Genomic DNA, 17,651 nt, shown 5'->3' with positions numbered 1-17,651 from the left:
AAAACTTTTTGTTTCGTCGGCGGGATCCGAACCCACGACTCCCAGCTTGAGCTACCAACAACTGAGCAACAGAGGTCGTCTAAATTCATCGTCATTTGAATCCTTGCTTGTAAATTTCGCAATAAATAATAATTATTGTGGCCGCCAAACCGCTCGTTTTCGCGGACGCATATAATTCGAGCCTAATATAATTTGTATGGAAGTATGGATTCAAGATTAGCTATTTCTGATTCATCTGGGAGTACACTCCATTCATCTGAGATGTGTAAACACGTTAGCTAACTCTTACGTCATGGGCACACATTTCAACAGCGGTCGGGCTGGCGCGGGCGGCCGGGGCTTGCGCAACCGCCTTTCACCGTATCCTTGATCATCATCATGATGCAGCCGTCTGACCAATAAGGGCTTGAACCTACAAGTCGAGACACTCTCCGCCAATTGGCCGAGAGCTCAGTCACACCACTGTCTCATCGGTCGCCACTTTGGACGTGGGAGAGCCATGCTTCAGCACGAATTTGCCGGCTCGACCGCAGAAATACCACGTTCTCAAGGAAAACTGGCGTGAAACAGCTGTGTTTCGCCGAGTGAGTGAGTTTACCGGAGGTCCAATCCCCTACCCTCCCCTATTCCCTTCCCTTCCCGTCCCTACCCTCCCCTTTTACCCTATTCCCTCTTAAAAGGCCGGCAACGCACCTGCAACTCTTCTGATGCTGCGAGTGTCCATGAGCGACGGAAGTTGCTTTCCATCAGGTGACCCGTTTGCTCGTTTGTCCCTAGTTTCATAAAAAAAGGTGTAACAAAGCCCTTATTCATAAATGACTCTTCCCCGGACTTCCACGATCATTCCAAACTAAAATTAGCCAAATCGCTTCAACCGTTCTCGAGTTTTAGATTTACAATTCATTTTTATTTAAATAGATACATTTTAATATTTTTTTTCAAAGGCTGTAATATGCCTCTGCAAGGCCAAGCACTGGGGCCTTCATTTCCTGATATGCTGCATATTTTAACTATTTTTTTTTGCTGTAGTATGCAGTTTAAATAAATAATAAATAAAAGGTCTTTATTTCCCATAACACGCAGAGATATTAAAAATAATATGTAAAATTAAAATAAAATAATGTTGACATTGTAAAGGGGTGCCCAGTCATAAAATCACTTCTTGTACTGGTTCATGTAAACTTATACCTAAATAGAGCTGATACTTTTTGCTGCAATGCACTATATTATCACCATAATATTATTATACTAGCTGTTGCCCGCAACTTCGTCCGCGTGAATGTATGTTATTAAAATTGAGGTTTAGAAAATTTAACACCCATCTACGACTATTTAATTTGGATCTATATTACACACGAAATTTTTAATTTACATCAAAGACCCAGGAAACTTGAACCTCAGATACTTATCGTTTTGAAAAATCCTTTCTTCGAAGACCGCTTGGCGTGGACAGGGGATGGGGGCCACAGGCAGCAGAAAGGAACATGTGACGAAGATAAAGGATAGACTACAGAAGACGGGATTTAATGTAGGCATCTATCCCTCTGTAACCTACCTCTTATTCTCAGATTCATAATCTACAATTAAACCACGATTTCGAGGAGTTTTTAGGGTTCCGTACCCAAAGGGTAAAAACGTGACCCTATTACTAAGACTTCGTTGTCTGTCCGTCTGTCTGTCTCCAGGCTGTATGTCAAGAACCGTTAAGCTAAAGTTCTGAATTTTTTACAGATTGTGTATATCTGTTGCCGCTATAACAACAAATACTGAAAACAAAATAAAATCAATATTTAAGGGGGGCTCCCGTACAACAAACATGATTTTTTTGGCATTTTTTGCTCGATATCAATAATGACAACAGGCAGGCAGTTGAAATTTTCACAGAATCCTTAATGATATGTGTACTTTAATAACTAATAATAAAATTAGAATATAATTAAAATCGAAGGGGAGCTCCCATACAAAAACACAACTTTTGGCCTATTTTTTCTTTATAACGGTACGGAACCCTTCGTGCGCGAGTCCGACTCGCATTTGGCCGATTTTATTGTAAACATGGTATCAAATTCGGGCAATTTATACGACAAAAAAAGAATTTTGAAAATCTGACCACAAACAGCAAAGTAAACATTAACTCCTCCTTTTTTGAAAGTCGGTTAAAAAAAAGTCTAAGATGTTGACCAGGGATGTAAGGTATCATCATGCTAAATTTCATTGAAATCGATCCAGCGGATTCAGAGATTAGCCTGTACAAACAGACATACAGACAAACAGACAGAGAAACAAAAATTTCAAAAACAGTTGAAATGTGTTCTACTACTCTTCTAATATGCCCCTGACTCGTTTTTTCAAGTTTATTTTTAATGTACAAAAATTTTACCTCTACGATTTTATTATAAGTACCTATAGATTATGCGAGATTATTTTTCTTCTCCTATATGTCAGCTTATAAAGATGTTTTTCAGCGTCTTCAAGGTTTGTTTTCTTTGTCTACCTATCATATGACTTTACTATTGTGCCAGGCAAAGACAGGCACATCTTGTACATTTTTTTAATGAAATAAGGGGGTTAACGAGCAAACGGGTAACCTGATGGAAAGCAACTACCTTCGCCCATGGACACTCGCAACATCAGAAGAGCTGCAGGTGCGTTGCCGGCATTTTAAAAGGGGATTGTAATAGGGGAGGGTAGGGATGGGAAGGGAAGGGAATAGGGGAGGGTAGGGAAGGGAATAGGAAGGGATATTTGGGCCTCCGGTATGCTCACTCACCCGGCGAACCACAGCGCAAGCGCTGTTTCACGCCGGTTTTCTGTGAGCCCGTGGTATTTCTCCGGTCGAGCCAGCCCATTCGTGCCGAAGCATGGCTCTCCCGCGGTGACATCTATTGGCACTTAACATAATTTTGTTAGTACTAAGTAATACCGATTTACAAAGAAAGCTCATTATAATTTATATCCGTCCGATGTAAATGACAAAATGTCTGAGATTATGGCGGTTCGCCTTCAAGCCCGGGGCCGAGGGGACATAATTACACCCCTACTTACGTAAACATATGTCACGTACCACGTACATGCCACGTAAAGAGGCTGTAATATACAATATTATATGTTATCACTTAATAGATACTTAGTGGATGTACAATATAAATAAGTGGCCTTTTCAAGTTGCTGTACTCGTCTGAAATTTTATCTAATAATATAATATCTATGGACGCTTCACACCACGTCAGTCTGGCACTGTGGTAAGTACCTGCAGAAGGATTTGTGTACGGGTATATAATATACTATACTCACATATATTTAAGATTTTTATTATATCATACACATAATATTTAATACACATCCATGACCCAGGAAATATGAAAACTTTTGGTTCTGTCGGCGGGATTCGAACCCGCGACCCCCGGCTTGAGCTACCAAGTCCGTTGGCCGTTTGCTCGTTTGCCCCCCTTATTTTTTGTAAAAAAAAGGCTACATCGAATGTGTTGAAATTTCGTGTGCTTATCACCGCTGGGCAGACCCAAGAAAAGGCGGCGCGACGAACTAGACGCTGCTGATAAAGAATGGGCAAAGGATAGAGACATGCGGTAGGAAAGAGGGGAGGCCTTTGCCCAGCAATGGGACTGGAAAAGAAATCCTGGGGGGCTGAGAATCGGCCTGGCTAGTATACTGGGTTACAGTTCAGAACATACACTTTACGTATGAACTAGTGTAGATGAAGCTTGTATTATCTAGGCCTGTGTATATCCTCCTTTCAAAAGTTATGTTATGCATTGTATAACACGCAAAAACCGCACGTCACACTTATGTAAACGTGTGTGAGATTGAGGTTCTGCCGCGGGGGATCGATCTGTGTTCATTCATCATCATCATCAACATTATCATCGCTCAAAAATGATAAAATATAGGCTGATAGATGACGCCCATGACTCCTTTGCGCCAAAACTCTTTTATCACGCGGGAATTGTACATTTTTCGGAATAAAAAGTATGTCCTTTCTTGGGGCTCAAAGTATCTCCATACCAGATTTCAGCAAAATCGGTTTAGCGGTTTGGGCGTGAAGAGGTAACAGACAGACAGACAGACTATCGCATCTTCTTTCGGCACTTGTAGACGGCAGCCATCAACTGTCGACGGCTGCTTCTTCTGTAAGAAGCCTTATGTTAATTTTTTAATTCTTCATGCATTGTTACTTGATCTTGAATCTTGATCATCGAATGATTGATGAATGATGAATGATAAGGAAATTAAAAATATAATAAGTTGATGCTGAGTTTGTGTGGTAATCATATAATTATGTATGCGCATTGTTTATTATTAAATATTGCAAAATGAGATGACTTTGAGGTAAATATTCATTTTTTATTACTGTGTAGCGGATTCAATACTAATAAACAAAAACATGAAAAACCGAATGGATAATATTTACATTTAAGCAGTTTAATCTATACCTACATATAAAATAACATGTCTGACTCCTGACTGACTGATTCATCATCGCTGAGCAAAAGTTACAGCCACGAAATTTGTTAAGTAGGGTTGTTTTATTAAGTGTATTATATATATAGTATTAAGTAACAACATCCACTGAGGAAGGAATTTTGGAAATTATATCCCGCAGGGGATGAAATAGGGGTTAAAAGTTTAAATGAAAGTCCGTCATTTCTTAAGTTAGAAACATGAAACTTTTTTTTGGACTACTGATTAAAAATTAATGGATACGTGCTTAAGCGTTTCTAGAAATTCTACCCCCAAGGGGTGAAATAGGGGTTGAAAGTTAAAATGAAAGTCTGTCATTTCATGAAGCTTTATTTTTGGGCTACCGATTAATAACAAAAAGATACGTATTTAAGCATTTCAGAAAAACCTATCCCTAAAGGGGTGGAATAGGGGTTTAAAGTTAGTATGAAAAACTGCCCAAACCACTGGACGAATTGGGCTGAAATTTGGCATGCAGGTAGAAATTTTGACGTAGGCATCCTCTAAGAAAGAATTTTGATCAATTCTATCCCCAAAGGGATAAAATAGAGGATGAAAGTTTGTATGAAACTCTATTAATTTTTAACCGATCGGGCTGAGCCTTTGGTGCCTAAATATAATGCATCTGTCTGTCTGTTACCTCTTCAAGCCCAAACCGCTGAACCGATTTTGCTGAAGTTTGGCATGAAGATACTTTGAGTCCCGGGATACTTTTTGTCCCAGAAAAATGTACGGTCCCCGTGCAATTAACGAGTTTTGGTGCAACGGAGTTGCGGGCGTTATCTAGTTATCCTATATGAACACAACGCATACGACAACTGTATGGTAGAGCTATATATTAGTATTGATAGTAACAAGTTGGTCGCAGACCACAGCGGTAGAGTCAATGACCAAATCTCTACGCGTTCGGAAACCAGACTATACGAAGAAGTTCTGAGAAGCTATAAAAATTTAACGAAACCAACATAAGCAAAGTTATTTTAAAAGAATGCACTTAATTGCTGCATATTTTGGAGTTTTCTGCTTAAGTTATTTTATTATTAATAAACATAATATTATTAAATGCAATTCTTATTTAGTTCATTCATATTTTTTGTTTTATATTAATTTTAGCTTTAAAATAAATAGACAGAAAAACGGTAAATAATTTAATGATTAGGTATTATTGTAGCTTTAACATTGTTTTCCAAATTATAGTTTGTATTAACCTACTTAATTGACTTAAACTTATAACATCATACTGTATGTTTATTGTCCCGCAAAATTATTTTGAGTATGCAGAATTATTCTTCATACTCGTACTCAACATAAGTTTGTCGGGATGGATGTTGGTCGATTCTCCGAGATCCGATAAGATACTAAATTATATCAAAATCGGTCCAGCCGTTTCGGAGGATTTTAGCAACATTTTTTTTTATGAAATAAGGGTGCAAACGAGCAAACGGGTCACCTGATGGAAAGCAACTTCCGTCGCCCATGGACACTCGCAGCATCAGAAGAGCTGCAGGTGCGTTGCCGGCCTTTGAAGAGGGAATAGGGTAATAGGGGAGGGTAGGGATGGGAAGAGAAGGGAATAGGGGAGGATAGGGAAGGGAATTGGGCCTCCGGTAAACTCACTCACTCGGCGAAACACAGCGCAAGCGCTGTTTCACGCCGGTTTTCTGTGAGAACGTGGTATTTCTCCGGTCGAGCCGGCCCATTCGTGCCGAAGCATGGCTCTCCCACGTATACATGCAACATACATGCATATGACGGTTGTAGAGTTCGATAATAGTATGACGGCCATATCTCCATACCAAACTTTTTCAAATTCAGCATACAGTAACATACACTTTATTTAGTGCTAAATGTCTCCCGCAACTCCTCTGCGCAGAAAAATGGGTTAATTGCGATGGAACCGTACATTTTTCCGACATAAAAAGTATCCTGTGTCCTTTCCCGGCACTCGAAGTATCTATATACCAAAATTTCATCAATATCGGTTGATAGTCAGACAGACACACATAGTAATATTAAATATGGATTTAACCATAAAAGCAGATATATAATTGCTTAGCAAAATGGCTAGTCCTTGTATCTATAACCTAGGCCTTTGACTTTAGCCGGTAAATTGCTAATTATATTTATGTTGTCGTTATTACAAGACCATAACCTCCATATTATATTATATAGTTGCAGCAGACGACGTGTCGGCGCGACACTACTGTTTTCTATGTGTTTCTATGCATAGTGTCGCTAGCTATGCAGGGTATTTCATAGAAATACATGTAAACCAGTAGCGGTAGCACGGCGACCAGCGGAAATGCGAAAGTATGGACAAACTGTGGAAATAAACCTAAGGTGCCGTTCCGATCTTTTTTCGTTCCGAAAAATTCAATTAAAATGCCACTTTATGACAGACTATAGTCACAAACTGTGGAGATAAACTTAAGGTGCCGTTTCGATCTTTTTTAGTTCCGAATAATTCAATTAAAAAGCCACTTTATGACAGACTATAGTTATATTATTATTATTCAAATAATATCCTACATTATGACATATACTATAGTGTGTCATAAAGTGGCATTTTAATTGAATTTTTCGGAACGAAAAAAGATCGGAACGGCACCTTATGTTTATTTCCACAGTTTGTCCATACTTTCGCATTTCCGCTGGTCGCCGTGCTACCGCTACTGATAGATATAAACCAGAGAGTCCACACAAAGATTAGATTTTTTCATCTAATCTTTGTGTTTGTGTATTATATTACAATGTTCAAACACTTACGGATTTTGTCGCGGAGCACTTTTATTAATCCCGACGTTTCGGCTACTTTACAGCAGCCGTGGTCACGGGTGGACTGAGCTGACACTGCAGTAAAGGACAACTGTCAAAAATGACGTTTTTGTATGAAAACAGCATTAGTTCCATATAATTTGTCGCAGAGTACTTCTCTTGTTCCCCTTTGGCTGCGACCGTGGCCTCACTCAAACCACCCGCTAAAAGTAGCACACAAACATTAGATAAGGAAAGTGGTTCACGACAAAATCCGTAAGTGTGCAAATAAGAAATGAACGAAAATAATAAAAACAATCACTTCCCGATGCGGTTTGAATTGAAACATTGAAATGATTTAATGCAATTATTATTATAGCAAACATCCAAAAACACCAAATACGTGCTACTTTTCACGGCCAAACAGCTGAACCGATTTTGCTGTTTGGTATGGAGATACTTCCTGTCCCGGGAAAGGACATAGGATACATTTTATCCCGGAAAAATGTACGGTTCCCGCGATAAACGTGTTTTGGCGCAACGGAGTTGTAATAGGAGTAGGGTTGCCAGATGTCCGGTATTTAAGCGTACAGTCCGGTATTTTCGAGGCCTGTCTGGTAAAAAATAAATGGTCATACCGGACAGAACAATGTCCGGTATTTTGAGGAAAGTCGGCAGCACTGGTCACAAGCGCCTACAAAAGTAGGCATAATATGCAGCATTCCCGTATCGAACGCCTTCGTCGAGCGCATTTTCAGTGTCAGGTCTAGACTCTAGAGACTGTGAAAAGTGAACTGTGTTTTTTTCCACATAAACTCGAGTTGCACTAACTTTAAAGAACGTATTGTAGCAAATAAACACCCCCCTGGGGAGGGGAGGGGAGGGTGGTTGTTCGGTATTTTTTTAGCGACACACCTGGCATCCCTAAATAGGAGGATTTAAAATTACTGCAGTGTTTTCACACCAGGCAGCACCAGCCATAGACGGTAAAGCGTAAACAATAAGTTATGTTTGACGTTTGACCACGTTTCTGTCAATATTCTGCGGGACTAAAGTGATCGCTTCGGAGAATCATATTATGAACCATAATATGATTCTTTTTAGGGTTCCGTACCTCAAAAGGAAAAAACGGAACCCTTATAGGATCACTTTGTTGTCCGTCTGTCCGTCCGTCCGTCTGTCAAGACCCTTTTTCTCAGGAACGCGTGGAGGTATGAAGCTGAAATTTATATCAATTACTCAGGTCTACTGTCCCTTGAAGCTGTGAAAAAATCAAACTTCTAAGCCAACGCAATCAAAAGATACAGCCGTTTATGCCGCAAATTTTCGACACTTGCAAGGGAATCAAAACCTACAGGGTGCTTCCCGTGAACTCAGAATCTTGAAATTTGGTACGAAGCAACGACTTATAGCATAGATAAAGGAAAAATTACGAAAACCATAAATTTTTAGTTACATCACATAATATATATTTTTTTAATAATTTTAAACTTACTACCCATTTCCTCATAAACGCGTAGTGGTATTAAATTGAAATTCATACCAAATACTCAGGTCTATAATACCTTTAAGCTGTAACAAAATCAAACTTCTATGTCAACGCAATCAAAAGAAACAGCAATTTAAGCTGCATATTTTGAAACTCGCAAGTACTCGCAAGGGAATCAAAACCTAAAGGGTACTTCCAGTCGACCTAGAATCTTGAAATTTGGCATGAAGCAACGTTTTATAGCACACATAAAGGAAAAATTCCGAAAACCTTAAATTTTTAGTTACATTACAAAATATATATTTTTTAATAAATATAAACTTATTACTTTTTTCCTCATGAACGCGTAGAGCTATCAAGTTGAAATTCATATCAAATACTTAGATCTAATTGCCTTTAACCCGTGAAAAAAAAAAAATTCTAAGTCAACGCAAAAACGCAAAACGCAAAAGTACAACCATTGATACCGCATATTTTGAAACTCGCAACTACACGCAAGGGGATTAAAACCTAAAGACCACTTCCCGTTGACATAGAATCTCGAAATTTGGTAAGAAGCAATAGCTTACAGCACAGGTAACAGAAAAATTCCGAAAAGCTTAAAATTTTAAGTAGTTACTTTGTAAACCTTGCAGGTTTGTACGGAACCCTCGGTGCGCGAGTCCGACTCGCACTTGGCCGGTTTTTTTTAAAAGCAAAATGGTCACTCTGCTTGCAAATTTGGCATTCATGTCTATACTGTACTCGGCGAAACATGGCGGTAGCGGTCATTGGCTTGTCAAAAACTTGTCATTTTCTATACAAAGTCGCGATTGACAACATCTGACACTTCATTGTCAATCGCGTTCGCGGTTAATATAGAAAATGACAAGTTTTTGATAGGGAGTCAGTGACCGCTAGCGCCATGTTTCGCCGAGTACCTACAGTATTGTAATTCGTACTAATTTGACATTCGTCAGTTTGACAGTTTTGACAATTCATTTGCTGAATTGATTGAGAGGAATTATTGCTAAATGTGGCCAATTTTATCCCCGCTGATAAGACGTGTGCAACATGTCGGATTGTGGTCGGATTGTGGTCGGATTGTGGTCGGATTGTTTACTGTTTGTGCTAGTGGCGTCCTCTGCTCCGACCACAGAGTAATATTCTCTATTATGACCGCGTCTTCGTCGATTAGTTAATTATAATATTCATATTAGAGAATCCATTAAAACGTCAGTCACGTAGTACAAAGTATTTAGGCCACCCATAATTCAATTAAATATTGCTCAAATAAAACACATACACAGCCGAACATGTAACTTCCTTTTTGGTTAAAAATGCAAGTCAGTTTCTCTGATGATACAACAGCTCGCAAGGTCACCGCCTGATTCGAAAATGTAGAGTTCCAGTAGGATATTATTACGTTTAGGACACTAGGGTCGTTTTTCCAAACAAAGCCTTGCTTTAATTTTAAAGCACAAATCCGTAGGCGTAGGTTTTTCCGTAAAGTGTAACACAAAATATACAGGTTGTAGGATAATAATAATAATTGATTTTGGATTAGCATAATATTATTATTCTGAAGGTTATTATTATCTTTGTTTTAATGTCTCAACCTTTTGTTATTGTTTTATCTAATCAAGTAATTATTATTATCTTTTCCATAGTAATAATATGCAAATGCAGATCTGACATATTATTAAGTTTAAATGAAAAAAAAAAACTTTTTTTTCATTTCAATTAAAATTAATATGAATTGTCTATTGTCTACTCGAAAATTACCATATTTGTTTCAAATTTATAATTTAAAATTTCCGTCAAAAGTGTAATCCAAAAGCTGTTGAGTTTAGTTTTATGGAAATCTAGTATTTTCTTCTTTTTATTAAAAAAGCTTTTTTTTCTCCAGATAAAATGGCGTCGAAAGACCTAAGGACGGAACGGGTCAAGCAGATGTTCAGCTGGACTACCGCGTAAGTAGACAGATTAGTAGACCATAAGATCTATCTTATATCTGTAGAAGGATTATTAGTAAGCCAGTTTATAAGTGTAAACCAGTAGACTAAGAGAATTGTTGATTGGTAGACCCTGGAGATGTCAGTACTTCAGTATCTGATTTCACTTAGATTTATAATTCTCCACTCGTGTGTCTAATCTATCTTTTTCTTGGTTTTTATTATAGGTCTACCAGAATCTGATGGCAAAAAGTGAGAAAATAAATTGATTCTTGCAATACCGGGGCAAAACATTTTAATCCTTTTTTTTTCTTATAGCGGCTGATTCTGTGTGTTAAACATGCAAATACAAAAATTTATCCAATGATCGAGGATATTTTTTGAAAATCTGCTGTCAAAAATTGCCATCAGATTCTGGTAGACCTATAATAAAAACCAAGAAAAAGAGAGATTAGACACACGAGTGGAGAATTATAAAGTGCTATCCAGCTATTAAACAGGCAAAAACAACACTTGCATAAAGAAGAATATCTAGATGAATTACACTATTTTAACCTAGGGCCAACTTTGAAGTAAAGAAATCTTTAAAAATCCAGTTACCTACTAAACTAAGGGCCTGTTTCACCACTTTCTGATAAGTGCCGGATAGGCTATCGGCTTAAGCCGGGTCCAGACGAGTAATGTAAGATTACGTGTAATTTAGCGTCAACAGTGTGGACGGCACACGAACTCAAAGCGAATTGTCCAAACGAGCCTTTGTGCTCGCGCGAAAACCGACAGCCGATGGATAAACCCCGAGCGTTACATGTAATGTTCGTAGTGCCGTCCACACGTAGAATTCGTGTTACATTACACGGTGAATTACATTACACGTTACACTCGTCTGGACCCGGCTTTAGATCCACCCCATAACCTAAGTATATTTTTTGTTAGGAGAGTGGGTGTGATAGAGTGGGTTAAAGTTACAATAATTAAGTAGTTTCTAATTCGAAGTCATTCATACTTTCTATTTAATGTATTTAGTGTTAGTATTAAGTAACGAGTAACGACACAATAATTATTATTGTATCTATGTCAACATATTATGCGATAATATTATGGTCGTTATGCAATCGATTGACTCTTAATTTTGACGATAGTGTGATATGCCAATATACAGTCTACTATTATTTTAGTATAGCTTCGAATCTTTTTGATCCAGTTTCCTATCTTAATGCAAAATAGAATTATTTTTCATCTAACGGGATGTAATAAAACAAAGTGATTATAATTATTAAGGGTCTGTGTGACATCCCTGTATAGAGTTAGCTGTTAAAGTAGCAGCGCTGAATGAGTTACTTTTTTAATATTTTTGCATATATATAAGGCCACTCCATGACCCTTGCCCATGCCCATAAAATATTTAAAAAAAACTTCTTCAGCGCTGATACTTACGCAGTGAACTCTATAATATAAGGGACACAAACACATCAAGTATTATCATATTTTATCACTTAGTTTACACCCTGTACACGTCAAATTATTGAATTTTGGAGTTACAATGTTACATTGATCTTGTTAGTACATAGTATCGGAGTACATACCACTCTTATAGTAGTGTCCAAGCATCTGCGCAGTACATAGGAGCTTTATATGCCTTTAATCTTGTAAACTAAGCTTGTTTTACTTATTCACGCATGTTTTAAATTAAACTGTGTGTCAAAACCGATGGTTTAGTGTTATTCACACAAAAAAATTGCCTTAAGTAAGTACTGACTAAACTAGGCAAAATCAATATTAGCGGTATTATCTAATAAGTAATTTTACACTGTTTAACCACTAAATACTAAATAGTCGACTTGTTGGTTTTTATGATATCCGTCTCTGATAGGGTTGCCAGGTGTCCGGTATTTAAGCGTACAGTCCGGTATTTTCGAGGCCTGTCCGGTAAAAAATAAACAGAACAATGTCCGGTATTTTGAGAAAAGTCGGTGTTACTGGTACCTATTTTTATTTTATTAGAAGCTCCTACCTTTATTTCGTTATGTAAGTTATAGCATATGGCGGCCACAATTTTATGACTGCAATAATAATATAAAAAACTGTATTCCGATCTACGCAGAACGAACTTACAGTGTCTTGAAGCCGAGGTTCCTTCCGAGGTTGAACCTCGGCTTCAAGACACTGTAAGTTCGTTCTGCGTAGATCGGAATGCAAACAAAAATTGATGAATCTTCGGGTAGTTAAAAAACTGTATTTTTGCGACCTACCATAACCCCCCTCCCCCCCTGCATTTGGTTGTCCGGTATTTTTTCGTGACTCACCTGGCAACCCTAGTCTCTGATATTGTATTGTTTAAAAATATTGTCTTACTGCCGCACTCAGAAACATATTTTAATGATCATTTGAATATTTAATGAAGAGTTTGCCCAAAGGTTTGACGGATAATTTATTCCGGTATTAATTGTCAAAATCTTCATTTAATTATAGTTAGGAGGGCGACTAACCCCAAAAATCAAACATCGTCCGTCTCTCTACACACTCACGCCCGTCTTTCATATGCCAGGTGAAAAAGAACGACGCGGACTCATCGCCAAATTAGTTTTTTCTCAATAACAAAGGGCTTATCTCGCGAACTACTGAAGCAATTTTTATGTTATTTGGCACAGATAAGAAGTAGACCACGTGAAGGATTATAGGCTGTGTATTTTAATAATTTTTTCAGTGGCTATATATTTTGTACCCGTGCGACGCCGGGGCGGGTCGCTAGTGTTTCATAAATATACTTTTAAAACAAAGATCCAGACTGCAAAAAAACCTGATTTATTGTTCCATTCCGCTTTTTTTTTCGTAGAACCGTTACATTATTATAAATTATACACCGAATAGGAAACATAGTGACAGTAATCTCAAATTATTCTAAACATCTTTAGAATAAAATTATTTTACCGTTAACATAATATTTTAATTTTTAAGGATGCAAGAATTGAGTCCAACTTAATAAAATATATTTTTGTAGTCATACAAGTGGTTAGCGCCATCTATTAGCGATATGTGGCACCTATAATATTACAACGCCATCTATCCACTGTCTGGTGAAACTTTGTAATTTAATCGATATTTCAATGAGTCAAGGATAGATGGCGCTGAGAGTATGGTTTTGCCAATCAGCAGAGTTGTAACATCAAATCTAATCGAAATAATCTAAGTAAATTAAACAGCTTTGCTCATTGAGTTTTGCTATTGTTTTTTTATTACGTAGGTATATAGAATACCAAATTTCTGCAAAATGCGTTCAGTGGTTTGGGCGTGAAGAGGTATCAGATAGACAAACAGACGTACACTTTAGCATTTATAATAAGTTTTAGTTTAGATTTTAAATTTTTAAACAAGGATACGTCCTCAGAAGTACATTTTAGGTGAAACCTTCGTGTTTTCCGAAGGTATTTCTCAATGTAGATGACTTATAACAATTATTGTTCTTAGTAATTTAGTTTAGTAAACACTCAGCGGCCTCTAGCGCCGGATGCTACGCAGTGGCGTAGCTACGTAACCGAGGACCCCAAAACTCAGTGGGGCCTCAATCAGTGGCGACGCAAGACGTAAATATGCGAGCTTATCTGATAGGAGCCGTAGTTAGAAATTTTTGACGGGTGCCAATTTAAATATTCTTAATTTAATGAAGGCGAGGCCCTCTTATCCGAATTGTATTAAAAAAATTGACGTCGCCAATTCAAATTCAACTTTCAAATCATTTATTTCAGACACATAGTCCATATAAAATGAAATTACTATAATGAAATGTCAATTATTCTTCTTAATCTTTTAGATAGAGTCACTATGATCTGGATATACCTTAGGAGTTAATGACAGCAAAATTTGTGGGCCCGGTGCATAGCCCTAACTTACCCCTCAGTAGCTACGCCACTGCATGGTCAATATCATACGTCAGTTTAGGTATTACCAAGAATACATTTTGCGACAGTTCGATGTTTGTTTTGGGGCCTTAATTAATTATTATTCATCTGTCATCATGAATTTATTATAATTAATAACTTTATTCGTTTTAATATTATAAACGCGAAAATACGTCTGTACATTGGCGTACCGAGGGGGGGGGGGGGGGGGGGCAGGAGGGGGCAGCTGACAGACAGCAGACATACGCACAATAATTGCAAGGCTCCAAAATTACTGGACCAATTTTGATAAAATTTGACACAGATATAGAGTAGACATTGGCACAGATATAGAGCAGACAACAAGGATGGACACATGATACGTTTTATTGTAGGAAAATGTACGTTTCATCGGGAGACTGCTTCTACGCGTGCATTCTAGTATGGAAATATTAATAGCTATTTACGTCCGAAAACGTGTTATAAGTTATAAGACCACTGAATAATTATTTCTAGCTTAATGATCGACTAAAAGATCACTGACGTAGTATTTATAGGGTCACGTCGAACTGACGGCGCCTGTGCGTCAGCTAGTGACGTAAGAGAACAGGACATGGCTTTCCAGGTTAATTTAAATGTTAATTGACATTAACGTAACTCTTCGGTATACCCCAGCGCAGTGCCGTAAACAGTCTTTTTTGCGCCCTGTGCGAGCTTTTACAACTGCGTCCTTGCTTTTTAGAGGAATCGTGCTCTAGAGGCGCAGCGGGAACTATTATCGGGAGCAAACCGAAAAAAAATAATACTCCTGCCTGGTTTGGCCATTTTTGCGCCCCCCCAGAGTCTACGCCCTGTACCTGGGCACCGGTGGCACCGCCCTATTTACGGCACTGCCCCAGCGTCATGTGAAGATAGAAAGTCTCGAAATTTTGGAGGGTGTTTCCCTTCACTTTGTGGCGAGAGTGCAGACGCTCCACCCTCAAGGTGTAGGTGGTCTTCTCACAGATGTAGTTTACTACGTCTTCCACCGTTATGGATTACCAAGAGCCCCCGCAGACTGAAGACTTTTAATCGGCCGATTTAGTTTGGTCGGGTTGGGCTGGCAGCGCGCACACTACGCCAACTAGACAGTCAGATTGGTGGTAGGCGCGCACTCCAGCCAACATCTGGCCGATTGCTCTCGCACGGTTCCATTCACAGCGATAATTGAATGAATGGAAAATTTGACACGATTCGGATTTCTGCCGAATCGGCCGACCAAACAATAGGCGACGTCGTACTGATTTAGCATCGGCCGACAGTTTGTAGATGGTTAAGTTTAAAGGCAATCGTATAGCCCATCAAACTCAATTATCGGCCGACTCGGTATCTTTGTAATATGCGCACTTCCATACAGCTTCATACAGAACAAGAGCCAAGCCAAACTATCGGCCGATTAAAAGTTTGCAGTCTGCGGGGGCTTTAATTGTATAAATGTAATAGAACTAAGAAGATATAGAAGACGTTTATGACGAATTAACGTCACAACGTTAACGCTCATTATTATGCTAAAGGTTACAAGTACTAGGTACTTAGTAAGTACATTCCGCGAAACACATTACCCTTTGTTTGCAGGCGGTAAACACGATGATCGGCCTCAGCGATGAACAAACGAACATAGATGTGTGAGTGTAGATGCTGTGGTTATTTTAAGTACAAGAAAATATTACATACAATAATAATAATTAACAGTTTAGGTTCAGAAATAAAACCTGTCTGTCTGTCAAAAAAGTCATGAAATTAAAAAGTGGCAACATCGTAGTGTCATCCCTTTCAAATCAATCTAAGAAAAAAGGGATGACACTACGATGTTGCCACTTTTTAATTTCATGACTTTTTTGACAGATTGTATCAGTGATCATGACGTCATGTATCCGACGACATATTGCACTGGTGCAGGTGAGAAACGTGTGACGTATTATAATGAAATCCCAACAAAGTCATATACGTCAATGCACTGGCGAATATTTCGGAACGAATCAACAATATGGCGTAGATTCTTGACGTCATGAACGCTGGCTAATAAACTGGGCTATATTTCGGAAATACCCATTATAAATTGTGACATTTTCAAGTAACTTTCCTGTTTATATTACGCACCAACAGTAATAATTATTCTGTATTAGAATTATAATTTAAAACTAATAATTTGTAGACGTAGAGGTCTATTACGTAACAGGTAAAGTTTTTGTTTGAAGAAGTTCTGTCTAAAACTACTGTTTCAAAAATTTTACAACGAAATAAAGCGGGTGTGTGCCTGATCATAGGAATCATGTATAAAGAGCTATGTTTTTTCTTCTTAAATTATGTCGTTCTCAGAATTCTACGCGGGTGACGCCGCGGACAAAAGCTAGTACTAGTCTAGTTTAAAATCTAGACTAGTAACAGACAGACATCCCAGACAGATTTTACGTGGTAGAGCCATGCTTCGGCACGAATGGGCCGACTCGACGTGCCACCGGCTCACAGAAAACCTGCGTGAAACAGCGCTTGCGCTGTGTTTCGCCGAGTGAGTGAATTTACCGGAGGCCCAATCCCCTACCCTATTCCGTTCCCTACCCTTCCCTATTCCCTTCCTTACCCTCCCTTATGCCGGCAACGCACCTGCAGCTCTTTTGATGTTGCAAGTGTCCATGGGCGACGGAAGTTGCTTTCCATCAGGCGACCCGTTTGCTTGCTCGTTTTATTTCAGTAAAAAGAAAAGACAGAGATACTTTTTCCTATAGTCTTATGATTAGTGTATCTAGTTATAACACATCGTGTGTATAACAGGTTTTGGTCCTTGTCGAGTTGAGTTAACGTGCGTTGTATGGCTTTGGAAGTTTTCGGTCAATTTACTGATTATAATAAGTAATAACTCATTTGATTATACTTGTAATATACACTAATATTAAAAATATACTAGCTGTCCCGGCAAACGTTGCTTTGCCATCATAATATAAAGTATTTCGAGCATATTATTATTTTATTAAAGTGACTAAATAAGTATGTCACCATGGCAACGTCCATCGCTATCCCGTCGCACAAACATTGGTCGCCGTCAGTCTCGACTCTCGAGTTGTATTATTTTATTATTAAGTA

At 38.4% G+C, this 17,651-nt stretch overlaps 1 protein-coding gene across 1 annotated transcript in view; it reads left to right on the top strand.

The window, feature by feature from the left end:
* LOC121737578 (ABC transporter G family member 23) overlaps positions 1–17,651 on the top strand; it is a 106,772-nt gene that overhangs the window by 18,024 nt on the left and 71,097 nt on the right. The window contains exon 2 of the mRNA XM_042129235.1: positions 10,611–10,674. Within this exon, the coding sequence (XP_041985169.1) occupies positions 10,616–10,674 (59 nt within the window). The 5' untranslated portion in view covers positions 10,611–10,615. The remainder of the gene's footprint in view (positions 1–10,610; positions 10,675–17,651) is intronic.

This window comes from Aricia agestis, chromosome 21 (assembly GCF_905147365.1).
Source record: "Aricia agestis chromosome 21, ilAriAges1.1, whole genome shotgun sequence".
Classification (NCBI taxonomy): domain Eukaryota; kingdom Metazoa; phylum Arthropoda; class Insecta; order Lepidoptera; family Lycaenidae; genus Aricia; species Aricia agestis.
Note: the sequence above shows the minus strand (reverse complement) of the source record. Positions and strands in the feature narration are given on the sequence as shown.